The 12,074-nt window shown below is 47.9% G+C and overlaps 1 protein-coding gene across 8 annotated transcripts in view; it reads right to left on the bottom strand.

The window, feature by feature from the left end:
• The window catches only part of DLGAP2 (DLG associated protein 2), a 788,462-nt gene that overhangs the window by 333,442 nt on the left and 442,946 nt on the right, over positions 1-12,074 (bottom strand). For all 8 annotated transcript variants that reach the window (XM_040489789.1, XM_040489787.1, XM_040489792.1 and 5 more), the window contains one exon: positions 12,008-12,040. In XM_040489789.1, the coding sequence (XP_040345723.1) occupies positions 12,008-12,040 (33 nt within the window). The remainder of the gene's footprint in view (positions 1-12,007; positions 12,041-12,074) is intronic.

Here is a 12,074-nt window from a genome sequence, read left to right as displayed (position 1 = left end):
GGCGCAGTGTGTGACACGGGAGCCCCTGATCACTGCCTCACGCTCCCCAAGCAAGCACTGGGCAGGTTGGTGACTGCACAATCCAGGGAGCTTCCTGTTGCTGCCTGTTAGTCCTCGCCCGATTCCTCGGAACCGGAGTTAATCAGGATTTGGTGTTAGGGTGAAGTCCTGTCTCTAAACTCACCCAACTGTACCATCCAGCCTGGCAAGTCCCTTCCACGTATGCGCTGCCCCCCGCCCCCGCAGCTCTCCGGAGCTGTCATCTACTCATTCTTATCATAAAGGCTGGCCCTGAGTAGGAATCCAGAAGCAGAACCAAGGTCACTTCCCAGGGGCCAGGTGGATTTTGTCAGAGACAAAACCTGTAGCACTGAAATGTTGATAAACTGTGATTTTTCCTTCCAGGTTTCCCTGGAAAGAGCAAGAGAGCTGTTCTTTTTACCTTTTCATGGTCCTAAATCTCCATGAGAAATTGACAAAAATGATGTATCCTTTTGTCCCTAAGGAATTTACAGACACTTCCAAAAGTTCTGCATATAGTTGTGGGCTTGTGACAGGCCTATGGCTCCTGGTCTGTCTTCAAGAGATGCAGGAAAAAAAATCTGCAGGGTGACATGGAAAGTCGCCCCCCCCCCCAAAACCTGAGTCCCACAGACCCCTCAAACCTCAACACCATGCTTCCCAAGCCTTGTCTTCTTCTGGGGTCCAGCTCATCATTTATTTCAGACACTTTTCCCACATCCAGTGCTCATAATTTGATGACTCCTTCCCACAGTGACATTATTTACTTCTTCTCCGACACTACTATAACACAAAGTTTAAAATGTTATGGGATTTATACGATGCGCATGCCTTTCTTTCTCCACTAGACGTCATTGGTCTGAAGCCCTTGTCACCTGGCTCACCTCCCTCACACATCAGACACTCTCCATATATTGATCTACATGAACTTAGCGCTTCAATGGCAAAACCTGGGAGGAAATGCTAATTGCACACATATGATACATCTTACATTGTATCTTAAACTGGGGTGTTTCAGTAGCATCTGTCATCACATTAACTTTCCTTTTTTCGCCTTGCAATACCTAAGTAACTATTTTAGAATTTGGGAAAATGGAGAATACCAACATCATTATAACTTCATTGTTCAAGAGCAGTAAGAAGCGTGTCTGTTGGAAGAGCCATCTTAGGTCAGCTTTCTGTATATAAACCACTCAAATTTGTCAGCAGCAACGTGGAATCCATGTCAACGCTCTGGAACATTCCTCAATGTTGGTTTAGTTTGTCCCTCTAAGGACTGCTCTTAATTATATTCCCAAGAATTCCCACCGAATCATCCCCACAAGGACTCAAAATAAAATTTACATTTTGCTCAGGAGTCCTGAGCAATTTCTCAAGGCAAATCGTGACCCTGTTCTCTCTTCCTTCCAGTCGCCTCCCACCGTATACCTCTCCCAGTTCAAGCGCTCATTACGACAATGCTGAAGGGCTGGTACAAGGTCCACCCGTGTGTGAAGATTCTCTACTTCTCTCTCCAGGCTTTAACAGAATCAGGATAATGCACCTGGGAAGTACCTACTCTGTACAATTCCCTGTGCTTTGGTCAGCGAGTCAGTGGTGTGTTAGCCTGACCGCGAGTTCACAAATCTCCTCTGTGCTCCTACTACCTGCCAGGCACTAATGCAGACATTGCAGGTACAGTGACCTACCTATCGGCCGTGGGCTCTTGGTTTCCAACTGGGATGAGAAACTGCCATTGCAGACAGACAAGAAAGGTTTCTACAGCTATGTCTCACAAGACTCCTAAAACGTGAGAGACAAAAAAAGAGCCCTCCCTCTCTCTTCTGTTCTCTCCTTACCCCAAAGTCCCTCTTTGCCTTCTGAGCCAAAGAAGCCTGGATAGAAATCATTCATATGCAAAGTCTGACTGCACGTGAGAACCACTTTTCGCAAGACCACATTGATTATCATTATCGCTACAATGCCACTACTGGTGTGCTTGTAACTATTACGACTATCGTTTTAATTCTTACGTTTTCTTTAGATGCATAGCCGGGCACGTCCCCGATACCTAGGATAATAATGCCTGGCAGACACCAATGCAAACCACAGAAATGGAATCAACACCCGAACAAAGAAGTAAGCAGCAAAATACAGCACACACCTCCCTGAGTCCCCACTCTGCACCAGGCACTATGCTCAACACTGTCATTTTCAGAACGGCCTTGAGATGAGGGTACCGTCTTACCCACTCTATACAGGAGGACTTCAGACTCTGTGACGTTACATGATTTGTTCAAGGTCTGCAGGTTCTAAGGGGAGACAGCAAGATTTGCACAAAAATCTGTTTAGTTCTAGTTCTGTCTCCTTAACGTGTGGTCTTTTTTAACCTCTTCACACATTTTCATTTGTACATTTCTCACTCGTTCATTTAATTGATAACTTTTTACTCCGGTAGCAGGTAATCTGCCAAAATTAACCACCGCGGACTTTGCAAAGATGTGGGGGAGGAACGTGAGTGGGCATAATGGGACGTGGCTCATCCCTCAACACAATTTTGAAAGACTGGTTCCCATCTGCCTTGTTCGCGTCACGTCTAATAATAAAACACAGAGTTTCGCTAAACAGCAGGTCAATGATGCACAGCGTCATGGAAACCAACTTGTGCGTATGCAGAGCACCCAGAAAATAGCAGCCAGCCTCTGAAGGCAGACTTCACTGTGCAAGCATACACACATGTGCAGACACACAACTGTAAGACGCGGAGCGTTTCCGGGTGAGAACTCGTGCCCACGGGGTTGAGTGCTACTGAAAGCCCACACTCCGAATTAACAGCAAATGCTGGGACAGGGGCTCCTGGTTCCTGCCGACTCCCTTTCTACCAGACTCAGAGCCTCGATCTCTCCCCAGAAACTCAGTAACCTTAGATAGAAGGCAGGAGTCCACATAGTAGACATGTATTTCAAAACTATGTTTTAGAGCAAAAGCAGTGATTTCGTATCTTATTCGTCGAAGTCTTGACAATGAATAACATATGCACTGAGGTGCCACACTGTGTGTCCACCTTTCCATACATTTCTAGCCTGACAGACATGTTCTGACAAGTGTGACTTCTCCCGACCAAAGTCACCTTGCACGTACATCCAAGTAGCTGGTTCCCAGTCCTGTGCATCCGGCATCCCGGCCCACACACCGCCGCCCATGTTGGGGAGTCGAGGCCCGCATAATTTATAAACTGTAAAACCACCCTTGCTCCCCAGGGGAAGGCTTTGTATGAGGGTCCGCTGTGAGCTGAGCTCAGAGGGGATGATGGCCTGTCTAAGGGAGAAAAGGGGAAAGTCCATCATCTGTGGCATGTTTACAGGTGAGGCCATTCCTAAAAACTCTCCCCAACCCAGGAACGCATGGATTTTAAGATCTGCAAGTCCTTCCACACATGTCATTTCACGTGAGCCCCTCAACAACCCCACCAAGAAAGAACTTTGGCTCATTTCTTTTCAGAAAAAGGAGTCCTAGACCCAGCTTGCTTTTGTGCTTCCCAGAATGCTGCTGGCCTTGCCACGGTGACCTCATCCTGGGCAAGCACCCTGCCCACGTCTGTGGGCCCACAAAGCACGGGGCTGATGTCCAGACCCACAGCGAGCCCTGGGCCATCGGATGGGAGGCTGGGTGGGGGGGGGACGCACACTAACTGCATGTCGGACGTTCCCCTCCGAGGCTGGCACACGGAGGCCGATGCTGCAAAATCCCCAGGCATTTATGATTCATGCGTAGCTAATGAGATGCAACAATCAGAGAGGAAAGCGAAATTAGGAATACATATCACTAATCATAACAAGGGCTTTCGGAGAAAATGGTTTCTCCTTTCTGTCAGCCACTTAAAAAGATGCGTGCTATCTAAAACCCAGTCACGTGTATGAGCTAGAACACGGGTGTGTGCAAGAGAGGTCGCCGGCCTGACCTCGGGCTTATGTCCTCTCCTCTGAAGACGCCGCGGACAGACAGGCTGGGTGACAGCCTGCCCAGCAGGAAGTGAGTCGGAGGCCCCAGAAGTTGAGGCCTGGTTGTATCAAGGGTCAGGACCCCTCTCAGGCCGACAGCAGGGCCGCACTGCAGAAGGGCGCATCTACACAGGCTGTTGGCCCACGAAGCTCTCCCAGCCCGCAGGCGCAAGGCACACAGATGCCTGCTTGTCCGTGGGCCGTGGTGGTACCCGCCAACCCAGAACGAGCCTCCCCACGGCATCCCCACCGTGTTTGCCAGGGGCTAGCCTAAATCACGCGGTTAGCCACTAGGGGAAAACGAGTAATCTGCGGAGATAATATAACCTCTGTGTGGACACGTTGTTATCGGGACCAGGAGCCACTCAGCCTCTCATTCCTGGAGCTCCAGGAGCCGCAAGGGCTCTCTTAGGGACACGGGGCTCGAGGCAGACCAACCCAAGACACCGCGTGTGGGGTATTTCATGCCCACATCATGAGAGCATGGACGAGACTCAAATTTGACAACAAACTCTTCCTTTCCGACAGGCAACATCCCAACGTGGAAGATGAACGGCGGACCCTGTCCTCATGTGAAACTTCTCTCGTTAGCCCTTCTCCGGAACTGAAGACGACCTATTTTCAATTCCAGGGGGCTCCAGTCGGCTCGTCCTCTCCGTTGGACTGCACATATTCCATCTGTACTTTCTCTTCCGAATATGCTTCAAAATGCAGCCAATAGTCATGAGTTTAGCAACAAGAAAATAGACAGTACTTTACCTAAACATACTAAATCTGCAACCTGATATTTAAATTGGTCGGTGACCAGAAAGATAGAGCATTTACTTATTCCTTGAGCACATTAATGAGGTAAAATTGCTTCAGCGCCAGCTGAATGCCTGAATCTCAGATATTGAATAATCTAAAAAAAATAGAAATGTGCAAATTAGGGTTCATTTGTGCATTTTATATCATTCTGCATAAATGCATAATTGTGACCGAGTCTCAGACACCAGATGGTCTATGTAACTCATCCCCACGTTCACTCTATTTTATCATATTTAGTAGCTGTGGCCTCACCTCTGATTCTAAGCGCGGCTGACAAAACTGCCTCCGTCGGTAATGAGACCAGATATCGGAGTGGTCAGTTTTATGCATTTGGCTCAGAAACACACAACTGTGAGGTGCACCCCCGGCTGTGGAGATGAGAACGACACGGCCCCTCTGCTCGTGGTGGCCCGTCACGGGCCCAAGGCACATCAGGCTCTGACAGGCATCCGTGGAGAAGGACCTTGTATGGAGCATAAGACGAGGCACAACAGAGGGTGTCTGATGGGAAGGACGCGGGGCTTATCGCAGATGGTGCTGGGGCTGACCTTCAAGTCTGCTCCTGGACTTCTCTGTCTTTAATGAAAAGTATCACGTGCCCCTCTCCCCCCATCCATGCAAACCCTAACCTCTGCCAAGATAACAAACGTAGGCCACTCCTCATGTCTTTCTCCACGTTCGCCTCACACATGCTCACGCACACACATATACACACGTACAGATATATATATAGGCACACATGCCCACACACACAGACACACTCACACGCACATGTGCATGCTCCCCACACACTGCTCTCCTTCCTCTGCCCACTGCACTGCAGAAACTCCTTCCACGTCCAGAATGAACTCACGGAGCCCTATGTCCCCAGGTAGGGACCCAAAACGGGTGTGCGTATGTGTTCTCATCCCCTTAAGCTTTCTTTACGTGGGTTAAAATCGTTTTTTGTATGCTTGTTTATCTAAAGTGGTTTTTTTTGTTTGTTTTTAGGAAAGGGGGAGTCCCATGTTGTCAACGATTCCGTAGATAATTTGTGATTTTGATCCCACCGTGGCTCTCAGGTTCTGACAGAACCGTAACTGATTTGGGAACGATTTTCACATCTATTTCACCAAGTGGCCTTCTGTGGCACACAGGCGCGGGGGCTCAGATCTCACGTCCACGCCTGGAGTGTGCATTCCTTGCTGGTAACTTTATACTCTTCCCATGACCCTGGAACCGTGCTGGGCTTCCTCTATGCCTTCTAGGTCAGGGTTCTCTAGTCTTCTCTCACACGGGGAAACCTGTTGAGATTCTGCAGTTTCACTCCGGGGCAGGGTCCCAGCACCTGCACCCCACACCTGCCAGGCTGTTCTGCCCCCACCCATCCCAGCACCCCCTCTGGGTTTTATTTCTCAGGGGCTACTGCGGCTTGAGTCTTGCCTCTCCTCTGGTTTAAAAGTGTTTCTTATCTGGGGCCCAGAGCTTTGCCTGCCTCCACTCAAGCTCAGGTACACACCCAAAGCAGCTCTGACCTGCTGCACGGTCGGGTGTGTTTACGACACGACGAGAAGAGCTCCTGCCACCCTCCATCCTAACCTGGTGAGACCAACAGTTTTCCTTCTTGTATCCTCAACAGGATGTTCTGATTTGTACTAAAACACTAACCATCCGAAGGTCCCGGAACACAGATCGGCTGGAATGGGATTCTGTTTTCTCTCAAAAACCAGTTGAATTCTTCGGTTCCTAAGCAACGCTGATTTTTTCTCCAGTGCCTGGCACATGTTCAGAACTTACTAAATGCTGGTTATCTTCCACAAACCTCCAAGAATAGCAATCAGAAAAGACCATTTTTACCCAAAGCATACAATTAAAGAGGTCTGATCTGCACACAAGACAGGGCAGCAGCTACAGGTGAGGCGCTGACGCGCTCGGCTTCCGTGAGCGCAGAGGTGGGGCCAAAACATTTCTTTTCAAACCTATGATGCCCAGGCCTTGAAAAGCAGCCTTCCTATTTTTCTCCAATTGCTGAGAGATCCCAAAATCTTAGGAAGATATCTACTCAATTACGGCGCAAAAACAGAATGGAAGTTTTACGGTGTTTGGAGTCATTTGGGAGACAAATCTTCAACACTTATATTAAAAAATCAAGAACAGGGGCGCCTGGGTGGCTCAGTTGGTTGAGCGTCCGACTTCAGCTCAGGCCACGATCTCACAGCTCGTGAGTTCGAGCCCCACGTCAGGCTCTGTGCTGACAGCTCAAAGCCTGGAGCCTGCATCGGATTCTGTGTCTCCCTCTCTCTCTCTGCCCCTAACCCACTCGCATTCTGTCTGTCTCTCTCAAAAATAAAATAAACATTTAAGAATAAATAAATAAACAAATAAAACATCAAGAACAGAATGCTAGTAAATCCAGGAAACATTTTCTACTTTTTCTTTGCCATGAGTGAGGAAGAGAAGAGGTAGCTTGGGTTCTGACGAGGGAGCCTGTGGTGGGCTGAGGACAAAGTACAAGCTAGCCCCACCACCCCCACAGGTGGGATGTGTGTGACATTCCTCAGGCTCTCCTGGCTGCCCAAGGACAAAAGAGAGGAAAGAAAACAAAGGACTAACCGACAGAGATCACAGTCATGCAGGACATGGGTCTCCATAGTTTACAAATATCTTAGTAAATTACAAGAAAAAGGCAATCTGATCAACAGCCTCATCTCCAGAAACCTACAGACTCAGTTTCCTGGAGCCCCAACATCACCCTCCATAGTGATGTGGAAACAAAGGCAGAAGGAAATGGCAGATAAAACTAAATGTCCTTATAACCTGCAGCCCATTGATAGATACTTGGGGCCAGCAGAGCAAAATGTTTCTCCAGGAACTTAGCATGTCTTAATGCTAATCTCTGCTGGAGGGAAAACAACCTTAGCTTGACAATAACTAGGCATCTGGGATCCTGGGAGTCTTCTAGAATGTGTGAAAATCTCATTGCAAACTTCCCCTGGACTTTATTTCCATTAGTATATAACCAGCCTCTCTTCAGCGTCCCAGGGCAGCTCTTCCTGCCCACAGGTCCTGCCCCTGTGCTTTAATAAAATCATCTTTTTGCATCACAAATGTCTTCAAGAATTCTTTCTCTGGACCCCATCACCCCACCATCACCCCAAAACCTCATCAGGTTCCTTCTATTCATAGTGAAATATAATAGTCTGTATGTCTGTCCAAAATTCTAAAAGCAGTATGCAATTTGTGTCCTGAAATGATCAAAGTAGAAAACAAAACAGATTTTAAAAGAAAGTCTCTTATTTTGTGGGGTTTTTTCTTTTAACTTGAATTTTGCTCTGGGACCAGAATTTTTATAAACAACATTTTCCAAATAATCTACTATATATCGATGCCTCCATAAATGGTCTACTTTGGCTCTTAGGGCAAGTATCGCTAAAAGTCTTTCAGGCTAAAACCCATTCAAACGTTTTTGCAGCATTATTCCTTGGCACCAAATTTATATAAGTAGCTCAATTTATTCCTTAGTTTTAATTGGGTTAAGTAATGTAGATGGAAGGCACTGTTATTCCATTGCAGGGGTCTCTAATCAGTCTTCCTAAACCCTTGTAGGCACCATTATCTGTCTTTCCATATCAGAAAATCTATTTGCTGGGAGAGCAAATTGAAGCATAAAAAAGTAAACAAACAGGCGTGTCCAGGAATTGACGTGTGTGGTTCTAGGCAACGTTCCCTGTGGTCTGGTTAAAAAGCAAGTGTTATCATGTGTCCGTCAATAAGGTCTGAAAGGATCATATACTCTTCAAGTATTTTCCTGCATCAAACTGATGGGTTATATCACACGAAGCCCTCTGTCATGCTTGCAGCATCAACATAGACCGACCGCGTGATCTTGCCAGTTAAAGTGCAGCCACTCCCGTGTCTAAAGACAGCAGGAACCACTCAGAACATGATACAAATCGGGACAGTCTTACTACTCAAGGACTATCGCTAACTATTATAACAAGAATGCCCTTAGCAGATTCTAAACGTTGTTGTTTTTTTAAATTGGTCTCTAGTGTGGCAAAACACTATGGTCACCGTCTCCGCGCCCATGGCACGGTGAGTCTGGCTGAGTAAGGAGCCCCTCCACCTTCTTGCAGCCCCTCCTCGCAGCTTTCAGACTTGAACTGTCTGTATATTCTTGCTAGGAAGAAAGATACCCACAAGTAACAAGAAATTCCATTAAACATTTTCCTGTTGGGAACATAGTCATCCAAATCTCAGAAACCTTGCAAGGTAGAAAGTATAAGCAAATTTGCATACTGAAATTGTGGTCTACATTTCATGTACAATTACAAATGTATGTTCTCTGAGAAACAGGGATCCCCAATTGTGGCATCCTCAGGTCTCCAGGACCCCATAAACTTTGTTCCTAGTCTGGCAGCCTGACAGATATTATCATCTGAGACAATGCTAATTATTCAATCTGAACCCAAAGAACTAGCTTCCTCCAAGAGAACTAATCATTAAAATGCAAATAGGTGTTTCCCACTTCACTGGTTTAGCAGAGAAAGACTGTTAACAGCCTTCTGACAAGAAAGAGAGAAGCTTAATGAGTTGATGCCTTAACCTTGTGGATGGAATGAGCACAGTGCACCCGGATCTGACTGCGTTCTGCACCAGCCTCCGGCTCTGATCCTTTCTGTGCAACAGCCTTTATGAGTTAACTCATAGAAGCTGCAAGAAATTACGGAACAAAAAAACTGATTTCTGATTCCACTCACTGCACTCAGGCAGCTCTCACTTAGACTAATTACTTAAACGATTTAAAAATGTATGAATATGCATGATAGTGCCTTTCAAAAAGTAAAGCCCAGCTGAGACCATGCCATCAAATCTTCCCTCCCTTTCTCTGATCTACGGACACCGTGCTTGCCTATCTGAGACGCTGATGGGCTGCAGAGACTGGGCTCGCAGAGAGGGGGACAGGCGGCAGCCTGTCCCATGGCCCCACAGGCTCGGCCTCAGTCTCCCGGCCCCTCAGTCTCCTGGGGTTGGACAACTGGGATTGTTCTTTGAGTAAAGCAGGTCTTGTTTCACATGTACAGCTGGAGCTGCCCCCAGACTAAGGGCGTATCTCTTCCCTCTTCTCCTGACATCGTGACACCTTGGGTGTGCATGGACAATGTCTGTAATGTGAACGTGAGGCAACGGCAGGCTGCTGGGGGCACAGGGGCGACTGTCCAGGACGGGCAGACACAGGGCTGATGTCGGACAGGGTGGGGCTGGGACGCTCCAGGTGAAGGACCCCACCCCAGCCCGCAGTGCCGAAGGCCCCTGCGTGGAGGTCAGCCCCGGGGTCCCACGACCCGGGTGTCCACAGAAACACACAGACACCTATCCCTGAGCGAGGACTCCCACCTTGATTCAACCGCACCCTTGATTCAACACCACCTGGATTCAACCGCACCCTCCCACGTGAGCTCTACCGATTTGTGGCAACCGAAATCTGCTCTTTCAGGACAGCGTGAAGCAGCAAATCGCTGAAGACCACAGGACGCACACAGACCGCAGACGACAGACACTGTGAACAGGGCCAAGCAGACGAGAAAGCACGACGCGGCGTGGACAAGCCACGAGGTACAGCTCTCTTATATCTCAGGGTTTGTCCAGAGCACGGAGCACACGGAAAACGTTCAGCAAGAAGCGCATATGTTGGGAGTGGGCAAAGGGAGTGCACAGGGAGCAGTCGCGTGACGCGCACGTTCCCGGCGTGGGAAAGACAACAGAAATTGTACGAGGAGAAGGAATAGAATCTCCGAATGCCGGAAGGACACAGACACGCTGGAGAACGTTGTCAGCACCCACCACACCCTCAGCACCCGGGAGAGGGGTCCTGGGAGAGCAGTCAGGAGGCAGCCGCTCTCATCAGGAATCTGCCCCGGAGGGCCCTCTGCGACCCCCGACTCTGACACCCGACTCTTCTGTGACCCTGGAAACACCAGGGGTCCAAAGTCGCGTGTTTTCTGTAACAGTGACACTTAAGACTTTACACTTTAACTTAGTGCACTTTGTCACGGCCGTATCTGTGCGTAATAAATTCCATAAACAACACAGCAAGAACTCTGAAAACTTAGCCATATCTCAACCACAAAACTGAAGAAACAAGAGTGTTTGATGGAATTTCCAAGTTAACCCAATATTCACTTTTTTTTTCAGCTTGTGGGTAAAAATCTTCCCAGTGAATATGACTATGCTTACATAGCTCCGTGCACTTATCACAGTCACTTTGGGGTCGTGGACATACTTCAGAGGCCATCGTGAGGCTTCTGCTTTGCGCCAAGCGAGAAGTTACTGCTCTGACCCCGGAAATCAATCCCCCCATTAGCGGAGGTCCTGTGCTGACTACATTTTATTTTTTATTATGACACTGAAAAATGTGACAGATTTTGGCCTTAACAATTTTGGAAGATAGTTAAATCATATAACCAGGAGCTCTACTTTTTTTTTTTTAATTTTTTTTTCAACGTTTATTTATTTTTGGGACAGAGAGAGACAGAGCATGAACGGGCGAGGGGCAGAGAGAGAGGGAGACACAGAATCGGAAACAGGCTCCAGGCTCTGAGCCATCAGCCCAGAGCCCGACACGGGGCTCGAACTCACAGACCGTGAGATCGTGACCTGGTTGAAGTCGGACGCTTAACTGACTGCGCCGCCCAGGCGCCCCCCAGGAGCTCTACTTTGAAAAGTATTGTAGACACATAAAATTCAAATTATCGTTCATTGTTTAATATTGCTGATCACCAGCAAAGTTCATGCTGTGTCTCTCAGATTTAGTCACTAATACTAAGGAATGGTTTTCTGAGGTCCTATTTCATAGAAGGCTCATCAGGACTTTTGCTAATATATTGAAAGCCAAGAAATACGTATTTCTAATGCTGGCATTTATTACCCGGAGAAACCAGATGAAAATCTCTAAATCCAAAACAAAAAGGAAAAATGCTGTAATTTGGTCGTGATTCCACTTTCCTAGGGAAATTACCTCCTCCCTACCCTCCTCCCATACACCACACAGATGATTTTATCCATTTTCCATCAAACACCTTGAAGAATGCTTCCAATTTGTAACACGCGCTTGGGCGCGCCTCACCGCCGTCTGTCACCGTCCAACACAACATATGAGCCACCGTGGAGCCCCCGCCATGCCCACGGGAGGCAGGGGTGGTACGGACGAGTACACTCACCTTCTGGCTCCCCGCAGAGGGTGCACTGGGATTCTGCAAACAGAAGAGAGAGAGAGAGAGAGGCCGT

This window comes from Herpailurus yagouaroundi, unplaced genomic scaffold (assembly GCF_014898765.1).
Source record: "Herpailurus yagouaroundi ecotype Mexico unplaced genomic scaffold, PumYag 181, whole genome shotgun sequence".
Lineage (NCBI taxonomy): Eukaryota > Metazoa > Chordata > Mammalia > Carnivora > Felidae > Herpailurus > Herpailurus yagouaroundi.
This window is presented reverse-complemented; position numbering and strand designations above follow the sequence as displayed.